We start from the raw sequence: 24,205 nt of genomic DNA, 5'->3' as shown, positions 1-24,205 counted from the left end.
CAGGTTACAAGTTACTGTCCTTGAATTTTTTTACTTTTTTTGAATTCTGAATAATGGATTGTTTTGTTGAGTAATGGAAACCCATCTGACATGGCGCGGTACGTTCTTATTTCTTAAGAAGTTTACGAGGAGCATGAGGAAGAGACGTGGGCTATGTCGGCGTGCCGGGCATATACTTAAGGCCGAATATCAAGCCTAACTCAAAAAGGGCTAGTGATTTGCCTTTTGTCTTGATGTAAACAATATTTAGATGTTAATAAATTCAAACCATCAATTTGCCGCAAATCAGTAACAAATTAACAATTCAATTGAACTCGTTAAACTAGAACTAGAAGATTACCCCGCGCGATGTGCGGGAATTTAGTGGGTTGTTAAAGTGTGAAAGAATCGGAATTAGGATGAGCAAATGGTACCGAGTACTGGTACTGAAACAGGTACCGACGGTACCAACCTTTTTGGTTTCGGGATCACGGTATCGTACTGATATTTTACAGAACCTCTGCTTTGGGTACCATAACGATAAACGGTACCGGTACCCATTTTTTTAAAAAAATTCAGTATTGATGCGGTCCGATCTCAATCTCTAATTAGAATTTATTGAATGTGTGTCTACTTTCAACCTCCGTTGGAGTTACCTATAAATAGAATTAAAAACATGACGGCCAATACAAATAAGAGAAAACTTTGGGTATTAAGCTTTTTGTTGGTCACTGTTCCCGGCAACTTCAAAGTTGATTAACAACTTGATAAAATGGTTATAAAATAAGTCAGCGTCATACACCACGAGCATGCTTTTGCAAGATATATCAAATAGATTAAAAATTTGTTGCAGTACATCACTTCCAAAGAATTCAAAGGATTTTCTGCATTTTTTGGTCTCCAACTAATACCGGCAATTTAAAGAAACAAAATAACCACTCTCTCCTAAAAATCCAAACTACCAAAAACTCTACTAAGCTAACAATAAAGAAGCATACAAAGAATCATCCTAATAAAAGGTCATGTTCACATTTTCATATGGGTTAATTTGGTCTTTAATGGGTCAAGTGGGCAAAAGTTCAAAATGGGCGAAATTGGAAATAGGGTGAAACAAGTCAAATGGTTTAAGTTACACAAAGTGTAATTAAAAAAACAACCAAACTATTGAAACAAAGCAACTACTAGTGCTGTTAAACATATCCAATTTACAAAAACAGAACCGTGTGATTTTATACAGATTTGATTTCATCAATTTGTTCTCAACATCGGCTTCCAAATCGATAGTTGCACCATGTTCATTTTTTGATGTTGCCTGTACATACAAAAATACTTATAACAATTAGGATTCTGTTATTACACAAAAGTAGCGGAATAACTGAAGAACAACAAAAGAACTATATCATTCAGAGGCGACACTATAAAGGACATGTTTCCATTAGCATCCTAAATATATCTAAGTTGACAATCTTATTCTTTTAAGTTTTAATTGCAAATATGTATGATTTGTTAAGAAGACTTTTTCCATTAGCATCGTGCATATATCTAACCTGATAGTCTTATTTTTTACGTTTCAACTGCAAATATGTACGATTTGTTGTGCATTTCACATCACATTCTTTTGCATTTAGTTTTAGGCTTTCTAATTCAGGCCACCACATTTTCTTGACAGATTAAAAATGCTCACTCTAATTAATTTTAGGTTAAAATCCAAAAATTGTAAAACATTAAAGGTGAGTCGAAAGTTATTGTGTGTAAACCCGGAGCACCCACAACACAACTATCGATGTTTTATGTTTCCAAAGGAAGACACCAAAGCATTAGTTGGTAACACCTGGCATATATCAAATATAACAAACGTTTAACATATAAGGTACACTAACAAACGAAGTTTGAGTTCAAATCAAACCCACATATATTAATTGAAGCCCTAATCAAATAACAGAAACCCTAATGAATAACACAGAAAGAAAGCAGAGCAAGCATATGAACCTGCTAATCATAACACACATTTAACATATAAGATACACTAAAAACCGATGGTTGGGTTCAAACTTGCATCAATGACAAAAAAGAAAGAAAGAAATCGGAGCAAGCATCGAAGCAACTATTGCAGATTACATTTGAAAGCAACGAATCCAAATCAAATCAAATTCAAAGCTTTTAACAATAGCAACGACGAATCCAAATCAAATCAAAAACGAACCTGGAATTAGATAGAAGAGCAACGTAACAATGGCTGTGAAGAACAATGATAAAGCTAAAAAAATAAAATATGTTACTGTAGCGTTCGAACTGTCAATAGTTGTGAGATAGATAGATAGCAACTACCATCGTCGAAATTCGTATCCTCTTGCAACGTGTTAGAAAATAGTTGGCTCCTCTAATGAACATTATACTTTGTGAGAGAACGGGAATTTGCCTTTTAATATATATATAATATTAATCTTCTTGGGTAACATAAATCAAACCATATGTATCATCGTCAACTATTTCAGTCTCCTTAGATTTGTGTTGGTGTAACGGTGTTTCTTCACATTACCATTCTCGAACTTATTATTATTATTATTTGAAATACAATATTTATGCACAAAAAAATTAAATATATAGGAAACAATTATAATTATTAATGTCGCACGAGTAAAAGAATTATTCATGAAGTTTGAGAAATAAATCATTATAATTAAGGTTGTTTATTTTTATTTTATTTAAAATTAGTAAGGATTGTTCAAAGAAATAGTTGGCCGGTGGGCCAAAAAAGCAAAAACTTATGTGTACACAGTACACAGAAAGCCAAACTTTGACTCACACAATACATAGCTTTCACCATTACTTTATACACCCACCGTCCGCTCAATTCGGCCACGTTTATAAAAAACATACTCCTCGTGCTACTATGTCAGCCCTTACATATACATACATACATACACATTCCATAAATCTATGTCCAACACCATATACAAACACACACTTAGTTTCATCGTAATATATTATCAACTCCAAACTTAAATGGCAACTTCTCTTGTATCAACTCCCCTCGTAAGAGCATCATCAACAACAATTCAAGAACTTTGTGTGTACGAGTGAAGAGGTAGGTCCCAGCAGAGCCCAGTTGGACCCGCAGGACTCACCTTGAAGAGAGACGTCTGCGCAGAAACCAACTGGATCCGCAGGACCCACCATGCTCAGAGACGTGACGTCCTTACGCGCAGTACGCAAGCTGTTCCCGCAGGAAATGCCTCCCAATGGTGAAGTACTCCGCCTGTTCCCGCAGCTGCAGATACAAGCCATCAGGGAAGGCCACCCGCGCAGCAAGGCTACACGCACAAGGCACTTAGCTCTCAATAATTCAGTAGTCACCTGAAGGAATGAGCGAAGCCGGGAACAATCCCGCACAAAGGCGGGAGGGGGAATACTCCCGCCCAAATGAGCCAGTCCGTACGATACTGGAGGATCTTTTGTACTGTACCTGACGAGGTATGGGCAAAAGATCTGACCAGAGATACGACAGCTCATTGACAACAGTATGGCGAGCAGCATGCTCTTGTACTGTATGTCACTATTAGCCGCTGCCTACTCACCAACTCCTGTCATACCACGTGCATAGCCTGCAGTTGGTGGAAAAGGAATAGTACACAGCAGGCCTGGTCACTGTCAGCCGCTGCATACCCACCAACTACCAGCATGGCACGTGCGTAGGCCACAGTTGGTAGAACAGAAATACTATTCAGCCGGCTACACCTTCTTGGAAACCTACCTTCGGCTATAAATACCCAAATGGTATGATCATCTTATCTTATCTGGTATCTTATATCTTATACCTGATATCTGCTCTAGCAATTTCTTAATATACACTTATATTCAAGAGCAATCTAGTCTGATTCTCACGCCGGAGGGTGGTCACAAGGAGGTACCCCCCCCCCTTCTCAGTGACGAGCTCACGGTGTCTGTTTTGCAGGTTATCAGAAGAACCATCTTTGCCGGATCTAACCCCTCGTGGGAAACATCTATTTAACCCCCAGATTATCCGTAATCTGCCCGGGGTCGATTAGTGTTTCTTCATTGGCGCCATCCGTGCATAAAAGCTAGAACTTAATCTTTTTCAGTTTTCTCAAAACTTCTGGAAAGATGGTTGAAGAAACTCCGGTAACCACAACCCCAGCTACTGGGGGGAATACCGGCGACTACACAGTTTTTACGAACACTACCCCGGTTACCCAAGCCGGGGGCAAGTGCAGTAAATTTTACGAACACTACCCCAGTTACCCAAGCTGGGGCAAGTGCAGTAAATAATCGCTCACTGGGATTCACCGATACCCAGTTAGAGAGACAACGAACGAGGCTCCCCCGCCAAACACTCGATGAAGTTAAAGCGTGGGCGGAAGCACGTCAAAAAGAATTCCAAGCTGAGTTGAATGAACGCTTACGTTTACTCCAACAGGCTGATGAATTCGTAAAGTACTTTGACGATGATTCGGAGGAATCCGATAGTGACGCAAACCCTCGTCATAGGGCGAAAGGGAAGCGTAAGGAAACGGACTCCCAACCGAGAAGGCATTTTGGAGAAACCTTCAAACCAAAAAACGCGGGTGGAAACCCACGTGACTTCTCCAAAGCATTTAGACCAACTGCGGCAAATGCGGGAACGTCCAAATTTGCAAGGGACATTGCGGAAGCAATCGCCCCGAAAAGTGCCAAACAGATGTCCAACATCGGCACTTACGATGGTATATCTGATCCAGACGATCATTTAAACAGATTCATAGCGGGGGCAATCGTCAGTAATTGGACGGAACCTACGTGGTGTTACATGTTCCAAATGACGCTTGTTGGGCCAGCTAGAGCGTGGTCCGATCGTCTACTGGTCAACCACATCTACGATTGGGCAGACTTCCAACAGAAGTTTAGCCAACACTTCAGCCAACAAAGAAAGTTTACCGAAGAGCAATGGACAATCCTCAAATGCATTCGAGAGGAAGATAAATCTTTGCTAGACTTCATCACTCGCTTCAACTCAAAGAAGCTAAGTCTGGGTAATATTAGTGAAGATCTTGTTCGCGCTGCTTTTATCCAGGGCGCGAACGACCCAGAGCTCATCTGCACCTTAACGGGTAAAGATGGCATGCCATCCACATGGGATGCCATCATGACAGCAGCTAAACGCTTTGCGGAAACGGAGAAGCAACTGGGTAGAGATCTCCCCCAGAGCACAAACCTATACACCCAGAAAACAAGAGAAGACAACGTCCTTACCGCCCGACTAAACAAAAAGCGGAAGCTAGGCATTTGGCAGTCAAGGGTAAACTTTGACACCTCATCCGGCCTGCAACATCGGTTAGGCGGAAGGGATAACGTACAGTCGAACCAGAACTCCAGATGGACGCCACTCACCAAAAGCGTCACCGAGATATTCGCCACTGAGGAGCTCCCATGGCCAAAGGCTCCAATAATCAGACATCGTCACAATGCTGATCGGAGCAAATACTGTGACTTTCACAGGACAAAAGGCCACAACACTGAAGAATGCACAGACGTAAAGGACATCGTCGAAGCATTTGTCAGAGATGGGACGCTCGCGCACCTCGTGGCGTAACAAACGCTGAGCAGGCTGATGCGTGTAGAACCCTAGTTGGGGAAAACACGAATAAAATTGCAGCTTCAATGTTGGAGACTACATACTGCGTAAACAACGAGATCCCGAACCAGGTGCATATCGGCTCGATGGCACTCCCATCCCAACAACATGGAAGGGAGCTCAATTACACAGTTTGCATGTAGATCAATTCCAAATTTGTAAAGAAAAGGCCCAGAGCCACTTCTAATGGAAATGATTCTCCTTAGAACATCGATGCTGATGATCTTACAATTATACTTATGAACTTTCCACACTGATATGCCGGTCTTCACTGCATACATAAGTGGGGAAGTCGTTGCTTGTGGAAGGCGGCAAAACCCGCATAAACACAAAAAACGGCAAACCTTCACGCAGGTCAGTCATAGGTAAAGTTGGGTCATCCCACTAAATGAAAGTGCCGGTTCTAACTGCACAAATCATGATGGAGGAAACCGAACTAACCTATTGACAACCGCGCGTCGAACGGTTAATTTATTCAAAACACTGATGCCGGTTTTCACCGCATAAATAAGTGTAAAGAAATCGTTGCTTGTGGAAGGCGGCAAAACCCGCATAAACACAAAAAACGGCAAACCTTCACGCAGGTCAGTCATAGGTAAAGTTTGGTGATCCCACTAAATGAAAGTGCCGGTCTTAACCGCACAAATCATGATAGAAGAAACCGAACTAACCTATTGACAACCACGCGTCGAACGGTTACCCTATTCAAAATACTTAGAAAGTTTCTAACAGAAGGATGAGGAAAACCTCCACGCAGGTCAGATATAGGTGAAGTTTAGCCATCCTACCAAGTGCAAGTGACGGTTTCACCCGCACAATCACGAAGGGGGAAGCAAAACTTCAACCTATTATCTACCACGTTCAAAGGTTAACTTATTCTAAACACTTAGAAAATTTCTAACAGAAAGATGAGGAAAACCTCCACGCAGGTCAGATATAGGTAAAGTTTAGCCATCCTACTAAGTGCAAGTGACGGTCTTACCCGCACAATCACGAAGGAGGAAGCAAAACTTCAACCTATTATCTACCACGTTCAAAGGTTAACTTATTCTAAACACTTGGAAAATTGCTAATTTAAACTAAAGTATGCATGAGCAAGTCATATAACGTTTATAAAGCAAGTCATCCAGTGAAAGTAGCGGTCTTACCCGCACAAAGATTTATATTTCATAATAATTCATTACAAGAATGGCCGGGTAACTACCCGCCTACAAGAATATAAATCTATACAAGCTAAACCTATCCTAACAGTGGGAAGGGATCTTAAGGTTCAAGCTTCAGGACCACTCCCTCCAAACCCACTTGTACCCGCACCATCAGTTGGCTGTGGCGGTTCAAGGAAGGTCTTTAGAATGGCTAGCCCATCATCAGCAGCAGCAACTTCGTTCACCTTCTCCACCACCGGATGCGGGAAGGCGGCATACTGATTCACTGCTTGGTCATATACAGCTTCAGTATCAACATCATATAAAGGGAAGTTGGAAGGCGGGATGCCTTTCTCAACGAACCCTAGACCAAGCAGGAAGCCGGCCTTTTCCCCATCCTCGTGAGAAGCGTTGAGGGCTGCGCTCATGGCATCGTCGTATGATGTGTCCGTGAAGACTCGATGCACAATCTACAAGAAAAAATACAAGTATCAAAACCTTTTCTATTTACAAAGAAAAGCGTGAAGACATTATGAAGCTAAGCTTACCTGCGACAACGCTTCTCGAAGAAGCCATTCCTTGGTAACCAGAGCTTCCTGGAGGGCAGCTTGAGCTTGGTTACGGGCGCGTTCGGCTTCACTTTTGTTGAGGTTGGCAAGCAACACTTCTTTAGCCGCAGCCTCTTCAACGCCCTTTAGCTTCCGCTCAGTGTGGTCAAGCACCCCCTCTGGTCCAAGATCTCTTGGAGCTTCTTGGCGTCTTCCATCGCCAAGGCATCATGAGCCTGTTGGAGCGCCTCTAGTTTGGCTTTAAGTTCCTCATTCTCGAGGCGTAGAGGCTCAGCAACAGCTTCAGCCTTGGTGGCCCTCTCAGCTGCATTCCGTGCAGTTTCCTTAGCCAGCCGAAGCTGTTCGTTAACAGCTTGGGCAGCCTTGGAACGGGCCTCGAGCCGGGCCTGAACTTCAACCTCGAGGGCCTTGAAGGCCTTCTCCTTTTCCGCAGCCACTGCGGTAAGCCTCTTGTTCTCCTCCCGGACAGCCCGCGCCTGAGCTACTTCTTGAATACGAGCTGCTTTTAACTTGTCGTTTTCACGACAGAGCAGCTCGACGCGCGGCTGCATCCGGGCCAGGAGAATCCGAAGCTCGTTGGTTAGCCTACCCTCCTGGTAGCTAGCCATTGCTTCCCCCAACGCACCACTGGGAGCTGCGTGACGAGCCCACTCCACGCACTCCACAGGCGTGCGAAGGGTTGTTACTCGGCGGATGTTCCATCGTTGAACATACACTTCATTGGAATCCGACACTGCAAAAAACAAAAAGCAGTTAGGAAAAGATGATAAAAAAAAAAAAAAGCCAAAAGAACCCTACGCACCTGTAGGGTCGACAACAGGCCGATAGCCGCCAAACCCATCACCTGAACCCAAGGGAAATCCATCCAAGAGGTCAGGCAGATGGGAAGGAGGCAGAGGTTGGCGAGAAGCCCCAAGCATACCTGAAGGATCGGCCGTAGCTGCCGACGTCGGAGGAGGCATGGAGGCCGCCGCGGTAGAAACCAACGGAGGTGAACTCACAACCGTGGTCGCCGTTGCGGAAGTACCCGCAGAAATAGTCACCGCCGGCTCAGTGAAAGATTCAGTAAATATGGCACTGACAGCCGGCGGAGATGTCATCACAGTTGGAACAGTTGGCTCAACTGGATGAGCAACTGAACCAACTGAAGCAGGCGCAGCCGCCTGGGTCATCGCCTCAGGTAGGTTGACCAAGCCTACCGTCATGGGTCCGGAGGTGCTCCTCCCCGCTCCACCCTGGAATGCGGTAGCATCCACGCCTGCACAAAGAAGATATAAGTATAATGGCGGAAAGATATGAAGTTAAAAAGTAAAGGAAGTTTGTACTTACGGGTTTTCTTGAGCCTAAAAGTGCGAACAGGCGGGGACGAACCCGATGGAGCCGGCCTCTTCACGCCGCTCACCGTCGTTGTCCTGGGCTGCTCGGAGGTGACGGTCGTCTCAGCCTCCGGAGCAGTGGTCTTATCACCACCAGGGTTCCCCGCCACCTCCTCGCTTTCGGTCTCTGAATCAGACCGATGCACCGGATCGGCAGTGGAGGCAACCTTCGCCTTCCCCTTCCCGCCGGCAGCCTTCTTTTTCCGCACCAACGGAGGACCATCTGCGGATTCCTCATCAGAAGACAAGATTAGAGGAATTCCAGCAGAGGTTTCAGCATTGAGAGGTCGAGGGTTGAATAACTCCTTACCTGGCCGCCTGGCGCTCAGGATCTCGTGGCCTGGCGGGTAGACCTCCACTAACCGATCCGCCGTCTGTTCAAGGATGGGCAACTCGTTCTCATCTAGAGCACGAGTACCCATCCGAGCGGGACCATCACTCTCCCGCGGCTGCAGGAGAGACTGCAAGTCGTTCCTTTCTGAAATAAAAAAGAAACAGTTAGAAGAAAAACCTATATCAACAAAGAAGACAGAGCATACCGTAAGGGACAGAGTTCAAACCGTATTCGAGGACGATGGGAATCTGGGACGCCTCCTTCCACACCCGGCTCATCCCAAGCATCACCATCCCAGACTCCGCAAAGCGGTACACCGGAGTCTGGATCCGGGAGATCTTGGCGAACCATTCCGCCTCCTGGTAGTTGGGGGCGTGAAGGGCGGGGAGTGCTCTCCCATTCTTAAACGTCATCGCTATCAGGACGACGCGAGCGGAGATATAAAAGAACTCCCGCTTCCACGAACGAAGACTGCGCTCGGTTGCGCAGATCTTCAACCCCTTAATCCGATTGACCAAGGTATACCACCCCTGGATGCACCTCCAAGAATAGAAGGTCATCAGGCGGTCAACATGGGGCTCCACGCCCAGAATGAGGCACACCCACTCAAAGTGGCGGATCTTGGCGATCGCCATCGGGTGTACCTCCGTCAGATGCACACCGTGCCTCTCCAAGACACGGTATACAAACTTCGTCAATGGGAACCTGAGATTCCCATAAACGAAGAATGCAGCGTACACCCCTATCTTGCCCTTCGGGGCATCGTACACCGTCTGGTGTGGCTCCGGAAACTCAGGCTCGAACGGCTCGAGCATGAACTTCCGGACGATGTACTGAAAAAGCTCGGCAGGAAGAGCGCACTGGCACTCGCCAGCAGTGCTCTTGTCGTCCTTATCAGAAGTGGACGACGGATTCTCGACGAACACGTCAGACTCCTCGGCAAAAGAAGACATGTTTGGATGAACAGAAAAACGATTTCAGAAGAATGCTCGACGGAATAGTGAGTATTCGCCGGAAATCGTTTAGAAGATGAAGAGAGAAGTGAAAGTGTGGATTGCAAAGGACCCTCTCCCCCTTTATATACTCATCGCAATTAATGCGATGAATTTAATGCGGAAGAGAGAGAAATCGCAGGTGCAATGAAACTATGACACGTGGCAAAGAGCAAGCTGGCAACAGCTGTTGAAAGGACGCGTGCCATTAATTTCGCGGCCACGCGCCCGAAAAATCGCGCCCACGCGCCTGAAAAAGCGTCTGGAATGACCATGTACTGTCACGTCACCATAACTTCCTGCACGTCCTGACACAGTCAGAAGAAACCGTCGGACGACGTTTCAACAGTTTGGACTGTTCTTATCCTTTCACCAACTCTTCGAATTTCAAAATTTCAAAAAGATTTAAAAGTAAGCCGGAATATACCCCTTACCTTGGCAACCAAGTAACTATAAGACAGGTGCGAGTGCAGTGTTAAGGCAAAACCCTTCGCATAATTAGCACCTGCAGGGAATTGAAGCCAATAATACCTCGGCAACCAAGTAACCATAAGACGGGTGCGGGTACAGTGTCAAGGCAAAACCCTTCACATACTGAGCACCCGCAGGGAATTGACGCCAGGAATACCTTTAAGTAAAGTAACCGTAAGACGAGTGCGGGTACAGTGTCAAGGCAAAACCCTTCACATACTGAGCACCCGCAGGGAATTGACGCCAGGAATACCTTGGAAGTAAAGTAACCGTAAGACGAGTGCGGGTACAGTGTCAAGGCAAAACCCTTCACATACCTAGCACACCGCAGGGAATTGAAACCAGGAAGGATCTTCTGGGCCATGCTTGCGGAAACGGGAATAACATCCCCGCATAGCGGGAACGTCGACAACTACATTGTTTGAAGCTCCAAGATGGAATTGGTGGTTTTAACATAATTGATCACTATGTTCAAAACTACCAAAACCTCATGGAGAATCTACACAAGTGGGACTCAACGCTCCTGACTTGCGAGGAGGTTACAGACCTACCCGCATCATACCCAAAGATCAAGCAGGAAAGTCGGGAATTTCTGCAAGTGACATTAGGACTTCCGCGGGAAGAATCCCCATGGAAAACCTTAAAACTAAACCCTTTTCAAAAACCCTTTGCTTAAGTCCAAAAGTTCACCTCACTTATTAAACATTCATGAGAAGAACATTGGACTGGGGGGACTTGAAGAGGTAGGTCCCAGCAGAGCCTAGTTGGACCCGCAGGACTCACCTTGAAGAGAGACGTCTGCGCAGAAACCAACTGGATCCGCAGGACCCACCATGCTCAGAGACGTGACGTCCTTACGCGCAGTACGCAAGCTGTTCCCGCAGGAAATGCCTCCCAATGGTGAAGTACTCCGCCTGTTCCCGCAGCTGCGGATACAAGCCATCAGGGAAGGCCACCCGCGCAGCAAGGCTACACGCACAAGGCACTTAGCTCTCAATAATTCAGTAGTCACCTGAAGGAATGAGCAAAGCCGGGAACAATCCCGCACAAAGGCGGGAGGGGGAATACTCCCGCCCAAATGAGCCAGTCCGTACGATACTGGAGGATCTTTTGTACTATACCTGACGAGGTATGGGCAAAAGATTTGACCAGAGATACGACAGCTCATTGACAACAGTATGGCGAGCAGCATGCTCTTGTACTGTATGTCACTATTAGCCGCTGCCTACTCACCAACTCCTGTCATACCACGTGCATAGCCTGCAGTTGGTGGAAAAGGAATAGTACACAGCAGGCCTGGTCACTGTCAGCCGCTGCCTACCCACCAACTACCAGCATGGCACGTGCGTAGGCCACAGTTGGTAGAACAGGAATACTATTCAGCCGGCTACACCTTCTTGGAAACCTACCTTCGGCTATAAATACCCCAAATGGTATGATCATCTTATCTTATCTGGTATCTTATATCTTATACCTGATATCTGCTCTAGCAATCTCTTAATATACACTTATATTCAAGAGCAATCTAGTCTGATTCTCACGCCGGAGGGTGGTCACAAGGAGGTACCCCCCCTTCTCAGTGACGAGCTCACGGTGTCTGTTTTGCAGGTTATCAGAAGAACCATCTTTGCCGGATCTAACCCCTCGTGGGAAACATCTATTTAACCCCCAGATTATCCGTAATCTGCCCGGGGTCGATTAGTGTTTCTTCAACGAGATTAACGAAAGAGACCGAGGAAGTCCCGCGTATCTCCGGTTGGGACAGAAACCTGTCAACTCCCTTGGAGATCTTGCTCCTTTCACCAATAAGGTAACTTATTTTTTTTTTTTACTTTTTTATAAACCAAAATGATTTTTTTCATTGCTAAATTACAATAAAGTACAAGCTGCGCCACAACCGCTTTTGAATAGCAAATCCGATTATATTAAAAACGAAGTTTTGGGTTTTAGGGGTCGAAAAATTACTAGTCAAGATCCGCTGAACCCTGGTAAAAAAGGCCACAGCCTCCGAGGCCAAGGTCAAACTCTTTTAAACACCTAAAAGTTCTAGGTTCGAGTCCTACGGATTACAAAGAAATTTGCTAAATACTAGTAATGTTATTGTCCTTGCTGTTGGTTGCCTAGTGTAGACGCAAACTCTTTTAAACACCTAAAGGCTCTAGGTTCGAGTCTTACGGATTACAGAGAAATTTGTTGCCGTTTTTAAAAAGTGTTATTTATTTATGTGTATAGTTAGAGGGGGCAATCTTAACCTACATCTTTTCAAATGGGTCAGTTTGGGCTACTTTTAAAATTATATTGGCTGGTTAATTTGGTTAAAATATTTTAACCAAAGGGTTAGAATGGATCAGTTGAAACTCCACCTTGTTAGTTTTGGGTCAAAGCAGGTTGATAACTTTAAAGATACGGGTTGATGTGGATTAATGTCTTAAGAAATTGGATATGTTTCAGATTGAAAAGAGTTCGATTTGGATTCAATATTAAATATGTATTCTAAAAGGAGGTATTTATAGGTGTACAGTGCGGACCTTCAGACAAAGTTAGGCAATACTGCTGGAATATGTATTCTGATAAAGAACATGCCGGAGAAGAAAGGCGACAGGTACGAAGCCATTTACAGTTTTCACTTGGGTGATTACGGAGATATCTGTGCAAGGCGCCTACATTACCACAGAGGATACTTACCTGTCTATTACGGGCGGGACGGGCATATTTACCGGAGCATATGGTAAGGTGAAGTTGCAACAGTTGGTCTTTCCCTTCAAGTTGTTCTACACTTTTTACTTGCAAGGTTTGGCTGCTGATCTGCCTGCTGATTTGCTTGTAACCCCGATTCCTCCCTCACCCGTGGTGGAGCCGTCACCAGCCGCCAAAGCCATGGAATTCGGGGCTACTGCTCCTAATTATACAGAATAATGAATAGTTTATGTCTAATGTATTTTACATGAGTACTAATAAGTGCATACTTCATTCTTGTAAAACAACTGTGTGTTTTCAGTTTCCAAATCATATTATGAAAAAAAAAAAAATTTAAACCTTCTTTTCTTGTATTGGATCAATTTGTATAATGAGTATCACCGACGGGCAATTTTGTCTAAAAACCATTGATGATCAAAACAACCAATATGAATCCGCTAGTGATACCTAGATAGTAATATATATATATATATATATATATATATATATGTGGGAGATTTCAAATGAGAACCGTTTTGAGTTTTAAGAACTCGAAAGAACTCAACGTAATGATTTTTTTTTTCGAAATTTTTTTTTACACATGCGTAATATATGTAGGTTACATATACATACAAAATTACATAATTTTTTACGCACCGAGTCGACTTTTACACATGTGTAACGGACATAAAAGTTTGTGTAATCACTTTACATATTTATTCTCTCTACTTTCAACTGCCGTTGGAGTTAGTGGCGGACCTAGTTATATACAAGGGGTAGCCTCCGCTACCCCTCAACTTTTCATCGGTAGTACAAAGTTTATATGTTTTGGTCGGTTTTCGTATTTCGCTACCCCTAAAAAAATATAACGTTACCCCTGTTTGTTTAAAACCCAACCAAATTAAAAGCCGAAATCAATTAAAGCCCAACCAAATTTAAGCACAAACTATATAAAACCATTTGTTTGTTTTTTCTTTATGCTTAAGCGTTTGGTTTAGGTCGGGCATCAACATTCAACAAACCAAAGTTTCATTCAATCGTGGCTTCCACCCCACACTGCCCCAACTCCCTGCATGCTACACCCGAGTAGCGAACGATCGGTGCTCCTTCAGTCCCTTAATCCCTCGTCCACGGTTTGAATTCTACTTGTTCAATTTAGGTACTCTTCTACTTCTACTTAAAATGGTAATTGCTTATTTGTTTGTATAAATTGTTAATTTAGAATTGTTTATGGGAAATTACAGTCAACTTTTAATTTTTGTTGTCTTTATGATTTGAACACAAGATCCCTCCAAACCCAAGTCTTTTAAAGGCTTTGCCTTTGGCAATGGAGCACCACCCCATTGGTAACAATTGAATGATTGATTATGGTTTGTTGGATATTTGGATAATATAAATTGAAAATTGTAACTGAATAGGGATTTAGGGTTTATATGTAAATTGAAAATTGATTATGGATTTATGGTTTAAATTTTCTCTCTTCTAAAATTAGGGAACTTAGAAGATGAAACAACAAAGTCTTATTAGCAATCATTTTAAACGAAAATTACAAGGAACGATAATATCGGTCCAAAGGCAAGTTTAAAAAAAACAAAAAACTATAGTATGAAATATCGTAAAAAAATTCGGTTATTGTATGAAATACGGTAAAAAAATTTCGTTTACATTGTAAAATACGGTAAAAAAAAATTTTGAACGTTACCCCTGACATTATGGTCTAGATCCGCCACTGATTGGAGTTACCTATAAATATAATTAAAAACATTACGGCCAATACAAATAAGAGAAATATTTAGGTACTTAAGCTTTTTGTTGGTCACTGTTCTTAGCAACTTCAAAGTTGATTAACAACTTGATAAAATGGTTATAAGACTAAAAGGTGTGGATGTCATTTTGCTTCTAACTTTATAGTGTCACGTCAGCGTCACATCATATCTCACTTCACTCCACTTTCTTTCACAATATAATGGAAATGGACCACAATTCACCAATTCATCACTCCTTTTCCTTTACAGTAAAATAATAATGTTTACGTAACCAAAATTAATTTACAGTTGGTTATACTAAACTACTAGCAGGTTATACTAAACTACTAGCAGATAGATATTACCGAATAATAAATAATAATAAATAGTGATTGTTTATAAACTAAAAGTATTGGATTTTACTATTATTTTTTTATTATTCAGTTTAGTATTTTAGTTCAAAAAAAAAGGTTATACTGTTGAGCCCATTTGAGACCTTAATATATTTGTTCACAACCAAACAACCCTAAATCCTAATTCGTCATCTTCCAGACTTCCACCATTCGTCATCTTCCAGACTTCCACTTTTACCTCAGTTATTATTATTTTTAAATAAAAGAAGGATTTGGGTGTAAAATGGGTATGGAATTAAATAGGGGAGGGGATTGTTGAGCGATGATTTCTCCACCATAACTTTGCCACTGGGCGGCACCAACACGCCTGGGGCGGTGTTCACCGCCGACGCCGCTGGCCATGTCAGCTTTTGGGCTGTATTACGACACCCATACCTGATAGTCTATCATAAGTCAGCGTCATACACCACAAGCATGCTTTTGCAAGATATATAAAATAGACAAAATGACAAAAGACGTCCTTTACCTTTGACCTGATTTTCATTAGATATCCTTTAATGAAAGAAATAGCAAAACGCATAACTCATGTTTCAAAGTTGTTGCACGTTACGTCCTTTGTCACAAACCTAGTTAGATTTTTTCGTTAAATCAGCCCACGTGACAAACACGTGAGGGCAAATCAGTCGTTTCATTTTTCCATCTTCCCCCTTCCCCCCCCCCCCCCCCCCTTTAACACCCATCCCAGACGTACATATACGAAATTAGGGTTAACTCGATCAAATAATTTGGGAACCAGGGTTCGTTTGATTAAACCCGTAATTGATTGAACGTGTAATGGATTGAAGGATGGTGTTCTGCTATTGTGGTAAAGAAGCCGTAATCAAAACTTCATGGACTGATAAAAACCCAGGTCGTCGTTTCTATGCATGCCCCGTCCAGGTAAGATTTTATTTTGTAAATTTTTTGCCTACATGTAATTTGATGTTTTTTTTTCTTATAATTAGGGTTCAAAATGTAAGTTCATTGGATCGTTTGATCATAAGAAATGTCATAGATGTACAGACATAATCCCTGGTCTGCTAAGAGCTAAGAACAGTTTGGAAGAAGCTAATATCAGTCTTCGGGAAGCTAATGACAATCTGGCAGAAGCTAAGAACAATCTTGAGGAAGCCAACAGGAATCTTGGATGCAAAGCAAGCAAACTCAAAAAGATGTTGATTGCTAGTTAGATAGCTTTCATAATTTATGTACTTTTCTTCTAGGGGAATGGGCCTTTTGTTTAGGTTAATGATAGAATTGTGATGTTTTGTAATATCAATCTGATATTGTATAATCTATGATTTGTAATTTGACTTATGCAATGTAATGCTGACTTTTGAAATGCGGTCTTATGTAATGTTGTGAAATGTGATGTTATGTTATATTGATCTGCCCAAATGACTTAATGACTTAATTTAAGCAAACTAGTTGCACAAATTGCTGCACAATTTAAGCAAACCAGTTGACTGAACAAATGGCTGCACAATTTAAGCAAACTAGTTGACTACACAATTTAAGCAACCTAGTTGACTGCATAAATGACTTAATGTTGCACAATGTTGATTGCACAAGTTGTGATCTTGACAAATGACTCAATCTTGCACTAGTTTACTAAACAAATGACTCAATCTTGCACAATTGACTCAACTGATTGACTGCACTAGTTGACAATTTAAGCAAGCAGTTGACTACATAAACTAACAACATTCATTACATAAACCAACCATTCAGCATAGTCATTACATAAAACAACCAAATAAACATCCTAGATCATTAAAACAAGTTCAAAAGACCAAAATAACATCCGAAAGACAAAACTAACATCCAAAGACCAAACTACTCAAATAAACATGTTGCACACTTAGCCCAAAGACCAATCATACTTTTTTTTTTGCATGACCTTATGTTGTGTCCTGACTTGCCACACCTTGAACAAGATCCTTTAATCTCTTTCTTTGACAGCTTACCAGATCTTGTCATTTCTTCCATCTCAAATGCTGATTTTTTCCTTGTCTTCTTGGGTCTACCAACTTGCTATGTTTGGGTGGTGTCATAGATATAGTACATGGAGATTTTGGCCATAAGACTCTGTCATTGATTGGGTTTATCTTAAATGCATAAACCTGCCTCCACCTGTCCATTGTATGCACTGGATGAACCCAACTCTCTAGAGCACCAACCCTTTCACCATATGTAGCCTTGTACCAAACTGCTGCCACCACATGTTCACAAGGAATACCTAGTTTGCAAATAGAACATAGTTTAAACCCTAAGGAATAAGCACTTGACAATAAACACTTGACTATAAACACTTGCACAAATAAACACTTGACAATAAACAATTGCATACCTGTAAGTTCCAACCTTCTGCAGGTACATGTCTTCCTAACTAAGTCAACAACTCTTTGCTTACCTGGTCTACCACTAACATGATACAAATCCCCCCATTCCACTGAACATTATAATGTGATGCATTTTTTCTAATAATATCAAACTCTTTGGTGGCCTTGGGTGTAAGCAGGCTGTCAGTCTTGTTTGTAACAGCTAAAACATTTGTTATCCTTCTCATTAAATACTCCCTTATGTAATCAATAGCTGATATGATAGGCTTGTCTCTGCCTTCCACTATATTACCATTGAAAACCTCACACATGTTGTTAAGCAATACATCAGACAATGCTCTACCTGTGAACACAAGCAAGACATCACACAAGTTGTTGATCAACACAATGAAGACATCAAAGGCTTGTAGTTCATACCAGTGAAGTGTGACTTAGACAACCACTGGTGTGCTTCCTTATTGAATGCCTTCAACTCTTCCATTCCAGCCTCAAATTCAGGAATTTTGGTTGCATGGGCACACTTATACAACAAATCTTTATACAGCTTCCCTCTAAAAGTTGCCTTGAAATTCTCATGAATGTGTCTGACATAGTATCTGTGCTCAACACGTGGGAACAAGTTTTCAATTGCAGGAAGAAGCCCCGTTCAACAAAAAAAAATGTTAGTCAAATTTGATGAAAGTAAAGCATGAGTAAAGCATGAGTTTGTACCCAAATCCAGATTCAGGTTGAAGAGGACATACCTTTTGCCTATCACTGATGAAAGTAAAGCCTGAGTTTCTACCTAAATCCAGATCATCACCTAACAGTTCTAGGAACCAAGTTCAAGAGTTGAGATTTTCTGTCTCTACAATTGCAATAGCAAGTGGATAGATTCCATTGTTTGGGTCAACACCTACTACAGATAATATTTGACCTGGGAATGGCCCTTTCATGAATGCACCATCTAGACCCAGTAGATCCCTCCCTATTGCTTTAAACCCTTGCTTTAAAGCACCAAAACAAACATACATCCTTCTGAACCTTCTAGTTGGTAAACTTGCATCCGTGTCCTCTTCAACTTGAATCTTAACAGTAGTACCTGGATTTTGTTTCTTTAATTCTAACACATAATCTCTAAGAATAGCATACTGTGAGATGTAATCTTCTTGGACCATTTTCTTAGCTTTAGCCCTAGCCCTGTAAGCTTTCAACCTGGAAACCCCTAATTCATATTTTCTTTGAAACTGTTCTTGAACAGACTTCACAAGTATGTCTGGGTTTGTATGAACTTGATCTAGTAGTTGGTGTGATAAGAAGGTAGAAGTGCAAGAATTAATTTTTCTGGATTGAAGACATTTATGATCAGTTTGTAACTTCCTAACCACCCAAGATTCAACACCTTTTTGGTTTGAAATTAGCATTACCCAAGGTCATTGAAATTTGTCTGGATCTGTTTTTTTACCCCTACCACCAACATTAATAGGCCCCTTGCCCTTACCAACCACCACCTTTTCTTTCCCTTTTTTAAAAGCAGCCCCTTTACTTGTATTTCCTTTACAAACATCACCTTTAGGTTTTGGTTGACTGGCAGTATGAACCCCATAATCATTCAACATTAAAATCTGGTAGAGACCCAACACATTGTACCCTTAACCTTACTTTATCATCCTTGGCAAATACAAGTTGCCTTCTAGTTTCAACAGAATATTGCTTAACCAACATCTTGGCTTCTTTCTTAGTCCCAAACTCTTGTCCTATAAAAAAAGTTAGCCTTACCTTCACTGTTCCTATTTTCATTTGCATTTCTAACAGCATGCAACTGATGTTTTCTATTGCTTGTCTCATTATCATCAGAATCTGGCCCACTTAGAATCAAATCATTGTCTAAAACTTCATCTTGTTGGACAGTGCTAGTTTCTTCAACTCTTAAGTCATTGTAAACACTCATATCAACTTCATGATCATCCATATTAACTTCATGATCATCCATGTCTGTATTAACTTCATGATCAACATTTCTTTGCTTTCTTGTCTTAAAAGTATCATCACTATCAGTATCACTATCATCATCATTTAAATTAGCTTTAAAGTCACTATTTCACTATCATTCCCACCCTCACTATCACTACCACTACCATCATCATCAGACTCTAGCCCAACATCCTCATCCTCTAACACAACAGCCTCATCAACATCCAGCCCAACATTAGCCTCCACCCTATCATCATCAGCTAGCCCAATATTAGCCTCTACCCTATCATCAGGTTCTAGCCCACCATCAACATCTTGCCTAACACCACCTTTAATCCCAACATCAGCCCCAAGCCCAATATCACCCTCTGGCCCAACATAACCCTCTAGCCCACCATCGACATCTAACCTATCATCAGCAGCTAGCCCACCATCAACATCTTGCCTAACACCACCTTCAATCCCAACATCAGCCTCAAGCCCAACATCACCCTCAAGCCCAACATAACCCTCTAGCCCACCATCAACATCAAACCTATCATCATCAGCTAGCCCACCATCAACATCTAGCCCAACACCACCCACAAGCCCAAGATCAGCCTCTAGCCCAATATCACCCTCAAGACTAACATCACCCTTAAGCCCAACACCCCCACTTGAAATGTCATTCCACCTAGCTGGGACAATAGCATAAGGTCCAGGATCATCAATTTCTTCAACAGACAATTTTTTGGGCTTAGTTAGGGACCAAAATTCCTTAATGTCTTCAATCCTATGTTGGGTATACAGTTTAATGAGCTTATGCACTTCAACATGTGTAGCTAACCTCAAGACATCTTGGTCACTACACAAGTCTTCAATACCAGTATCTAAGTCCTTTTCAGGATGTAAAAATTGGTAATAAATTATATACGTACTGGAATAGCCTAACTCACCCATCATTTCACCAATTTCATGAACAGAGAACCTGTCTATGTCGATCAAGTCCACGAAATGACACTGACATCCTACATATGTACAATTTGGAAGACTAGTAAACCTACCACCGTGATTAATCTTGAAGCTGAAAATATTGGGATAACCCTCTGCAAAATTGCATATTTTTTGAAAGTAAAAACCCCAAAATTCAAACCTAAACAACTAAAAAACTCACAATTTAGGGTAGACATTACCGTAAAGTTGATGCACATCCTCATCGTCGATGCTTTCTCGAATGTACCAGTTCATTGTATAGATTCAGCAAGAGAGAGAGAGAGAGAGAGATGAAGAGACGAAGGTTTTTGAGAAGAAAGGGGGTTTTGTGAAATGAAACGTCGGGGGTGGGTGTTAACCGGGGGGGAGGGGGAATAAGGGGGAAGAAGGAAAAATGAAATGACTGATTTGCCCTCACGTGTTTGTCAAGTAGGCTGATTTAACGAAAAAATCTAACTGGGTTAGTGACAAAGCACATAGCATGCAACAACTTTGAAACATGAGTTATGCGTTTTGCTATTTCTTTCATTAAAGGACGTCTAATGAAAACCATGTCAAACTTAAAGGACGTCTTTTTCCATTTTGTCTATAAAATATATCAAATTTGTTGCAGTACATAACTTCCAAAGAATTTAAAGGATTTTCTGAATTTTTTGGTCTCCAACTAATACTTGCAATTTAAAGAAACAAAATAACAACTTTCTCTCCTAAAAATCCAAACTACCAAAAACTCAACGGTTTTAGCTAACAATAAAGAAGCATACAAAGAATCATCCTAATAAAAGGTCATGTTCACATTTTCATATGGGTTATTTGGTCTTTAATGAGTCAAGTGGGCAAACATTCAAAATGGGCGAAAATGGAAATAGGGTGGAACAAGTCAAATGGTTTAAGTTACACTAAGTGTAATTGAAAAAACAACTAAACTATTGAAACAAAGCAACAAACTAATAGTGCAGTTAAACATATCCAATTTAAAAAAACAGAACAGTCTGATTTTAAACAGATTTGACTTGATCAATTTATTCTCAACATCGGCTTCCAAATCGATAGTTGCACCATGTTAATTTTGATGTTGTCTGTACATACAAAAATACTAATAACAATTAGGATTCCGTGATTATACAAAAGTAACGGAATAATTGAAAAACAACAAAAAGAACTATATCATTCAGAGGCGACCCTATAAAGGACATGTTTCCATTAGCATCCTACGTATATCTAAGTTGAAAATCTTATTTTTATAGTTTTAAGTGCAAATATGTATGATTTGTTAAGAAGACTGTTTCCATTAGCATCATGCATATATCTAACCTGACAATCTTAATTTTCACGTTTCAATTACAAATATGTACGATTTGTTGTGCATTTCACATCACATTCTTTTGCATTTAGTTTTAGGCATTCTAATTCAGGCTACCACATTTTCTTGACAGATTAACAGTGCTCACTCTAATTAATTTCAGGTTAAAGTCCACAAATTGTAAAACATTAAAGGCGAGACGAAAGTTATTGTGTATAAACCCGGAGCACCCACAACACAACTTGTTGGGTTTTAACAAGATTATCAAAGTCATAAAACACCAATTTTATGGAAAACGCAGCGGAAATTAGTTTTAAATATAGTTAGTTTATAGTGTATAAAACCAATTTTATACATGCAAAACCCAATCCCGGATCCATATACGAAATACATACTATCAAACACATGCATGTCAAACTACCTTTGAAGTGGTAAAACCGGGTAAAGGAGATGAAGAATGAAGGGCAAGAACTTGAATATGAAAGCTCCTCAAGCTAGCATACCCCAAGCCTCCGACAATACACCTCTTAGCTAGGATTTTACACCTGAAATCTTCCTCCCTTTTGTTCCTTCCTTTGGCCGAAAACCACCAAGAGAGAAAGAGAGAAGAATATCTTTTGTATCTTGTGTGTTGTGTGTTATGAAAGAGAGAGGATAGAAAAGTGGTTATTCAAACTCACCACCCATTTGTCCAATGATAGATCTTGCATGCCTCCACTAACTAGTAAATAATAATAAAATAAAGAGAATGGTTAGAGGGGGGGGGGGGGGGGCACATCAAGGCTCCCTCTCAAAATTCAAAATCCAATTTTATTATTATTTGTTATGTTATAAACATTTTCATGCTCAATAAAAATGTTACATAAGACTAGTATACATGCAAATGAATAAGTCTTATACATTGTTATTTAACCAACTTAAATAACACTATGTAATGTCATTTCTTCAATATATAAATCATCCATATGATCTATTTAATTCACAAGTACAATGTACTTTAAAACCCCATTCCAAATAACGCAAGTGTTAATATTTATTTGTTATGATCATATCATATATTAACAAATATTATTGGTGTTTGTCTAGCTTGTTATTGGGTATGACCCTACTTGGATCATAACGTACTAGCCATATCAATAATAATATTTGTCTTGGGCAGACCGAGTCCAACAATCTCTCACTTGCACATGATACATAGAAGATTGATGCAAGTAGCAAATACTGCCTAACTACGGTTTACTACCCCTAATACGCATGACGAAGTGCCATTCAATAACATCATCCCTTTCAAGTCCCTTACTTGAAATGATTTAGGTGAATCTATCATTTATCCTTTTGTCTCAGATGTCATGTTAACTCCAGAGACATAGAGTGATCATTCTCTGTTGATTTAACTTTGCAGGCCTTAGACATCATACTCTCAACAAATAAGAGGGACAAATCCCCTTTTGACTACATACGTCTTTCACAATCACCTAGTACAAAACCTGATCTTAGACTTATGTACCGTCATGTTTCAGAGCAGCGAAGAACTAAGTCAAAGTTTAATATTTGGTGAATATCCAGATCCAATATGTATCTCAGGTCGGAGGATACTATGATATTCGCCTTTACTCAAATTTACTTATGATCAATCACAAAGATTTCATGTAGCAATATTTGAGAGCGGGTCAGTCCAATACTTATATCTTATAAATATCTATGAACCTTGGCAGCAACCTTTTGCTCTATATTCATACCTTATGAATATCCACCAATCCAAGTTCATAATAGTCTTACCTTCATGTTTTTTCCCACAAATATGAACGACTACGGACATTTAGAATAAGTAACTTATTCATGGATTTAAACATGCTAAAATGGAACATAACTCAAAATGTCATAATCATAAACCATAATCATATGAATGAGTCAAAATAACAATTGTTCTGATATCCAAATACAAAATTCAATCATATCCAATCACTAGAATATCGTAGTCCTAAGGCACAAGTGTGACCTTCATGCTTTGGCCTTTCAAGGAGCTTCGTGAGTGGATCCGCAATGTTTTGATCGGTGTGAACTTTGCGAATACATGTCTTTCCTTTCTCAACTTCATCCTTTATGTAGTTGAACCTCCGCTTAATATGCCTCGTCTTTTGATAAGCACGAGGTTCCTTGATTTCAGCAATCGCACCCTCGTTGTCACAAAAGATTTCTAGAGGGTCCTGAATGGTACGGACCACCCCTAGGTCGGCAATGAATTTCCTTATCCATGCAGCTTCTTGAGCTTCCTGGCGGCGATGTATTCCTAATCTATGGTGGATAAAGCTACCATGTCTTGT

The 24,205-nt window shown here is 41.1% G+C and overlaps 1 protein-coding gene and 1 pseudogene across 2 annotated transcripts; one reads left to right on the top strand and one right to left on the bottom strand.

Annotated features, from left to right (window-relative positions):
• The first annotated feature begins 406 nt into the window (after positions 1 to 406).
• Positions 407 to 13,414, top strand: LOC143570530 (allene oxide cyclase, chloroplastic pseudogene; annotated as a pseudogene). Its single transcript, XR_013141947.1, has 3 exons — positions 407 to 472; positions 12,201 to 12,308; positions 13,012 to 13,414. The product of XR_013141947.1 is annotated as an allene oxide cyclase, chloroplastic pseudogene (transcript).
• A 4,064-nt stretch (positions 13,415 to 17,478) lies between these two features.
• On the bottom strand, positions 17,479 to 19,625 carry LOC143570519 (uncharacterized). The gene is made up of 6 exons (XM_077056155.1): positions 19,412 to 19,625; positions 18,505 to 18,929; positions 18,397 to 18,437; positions 18,071 to 18,249; positions 17,725 to 17,996; positions 17,479 to 17,550 (listed from the first exon to the last, which is right to left on the bottom strand). The coding sequence occupies exons 1-6, from the start codon at positions 19,623 to 19,625 to the stop codon at positions 17,479 to 17,481; spliced, it is 1,203 nt and encodes a 400-aa protein (XP_076912270.1).
• Between the last annotated feature and the right edge of the window lie 4,580 nt (positions 19,626 to 24,205).

Source organism: Bidens hawaiensis, unplaced genomic scaffold, assembly GCF_021521415.1.
Source record: "Bidens hawaiensis isolate Kalapana, Puna unplaced genomic scaffold, B.hawaiensis_p1.1 tig00001269_1, whole genome shotgun sequence".
In the NCBI taxonomy this organism is placed as follows: domain Eukaryota; kingdom Viridiplantae; phylum Streptophyta; class Magnoliopsida; order Asterales; family Asteraceae; genus Bidens; species Bidens hawaiensis.
Note: the sequence above shows the minus strand (reverse complement) of the source record. Positions and strands in the feature narration are given on the sequence as shown.

Excerpts from the sequence above, each read along its gene's own strand:
- LOC143570519 (XM_077056155.1), bottom strand. The coding sequence starts at position 19,625 with ATGGATGATCATGAAGTTAATATGGATGATCATGAAGTTGATATGAGT. Across the intron at positions 18,438-18,504 it reads ATCCACTTGCTATTGCAATT|GTAGAAACTCAGGCTTTACT; the intron begins GTAGAGACAGAA and ends ATCTGGATTTAG. Across the intron at positions 17,551-17,724 it reads TCATGTTAGTGGTAGACCAG|GTATTCCTTGTGAACATGTG; the intron begins GTAAGCAAAGAG and ends TTTGCAAACTAG.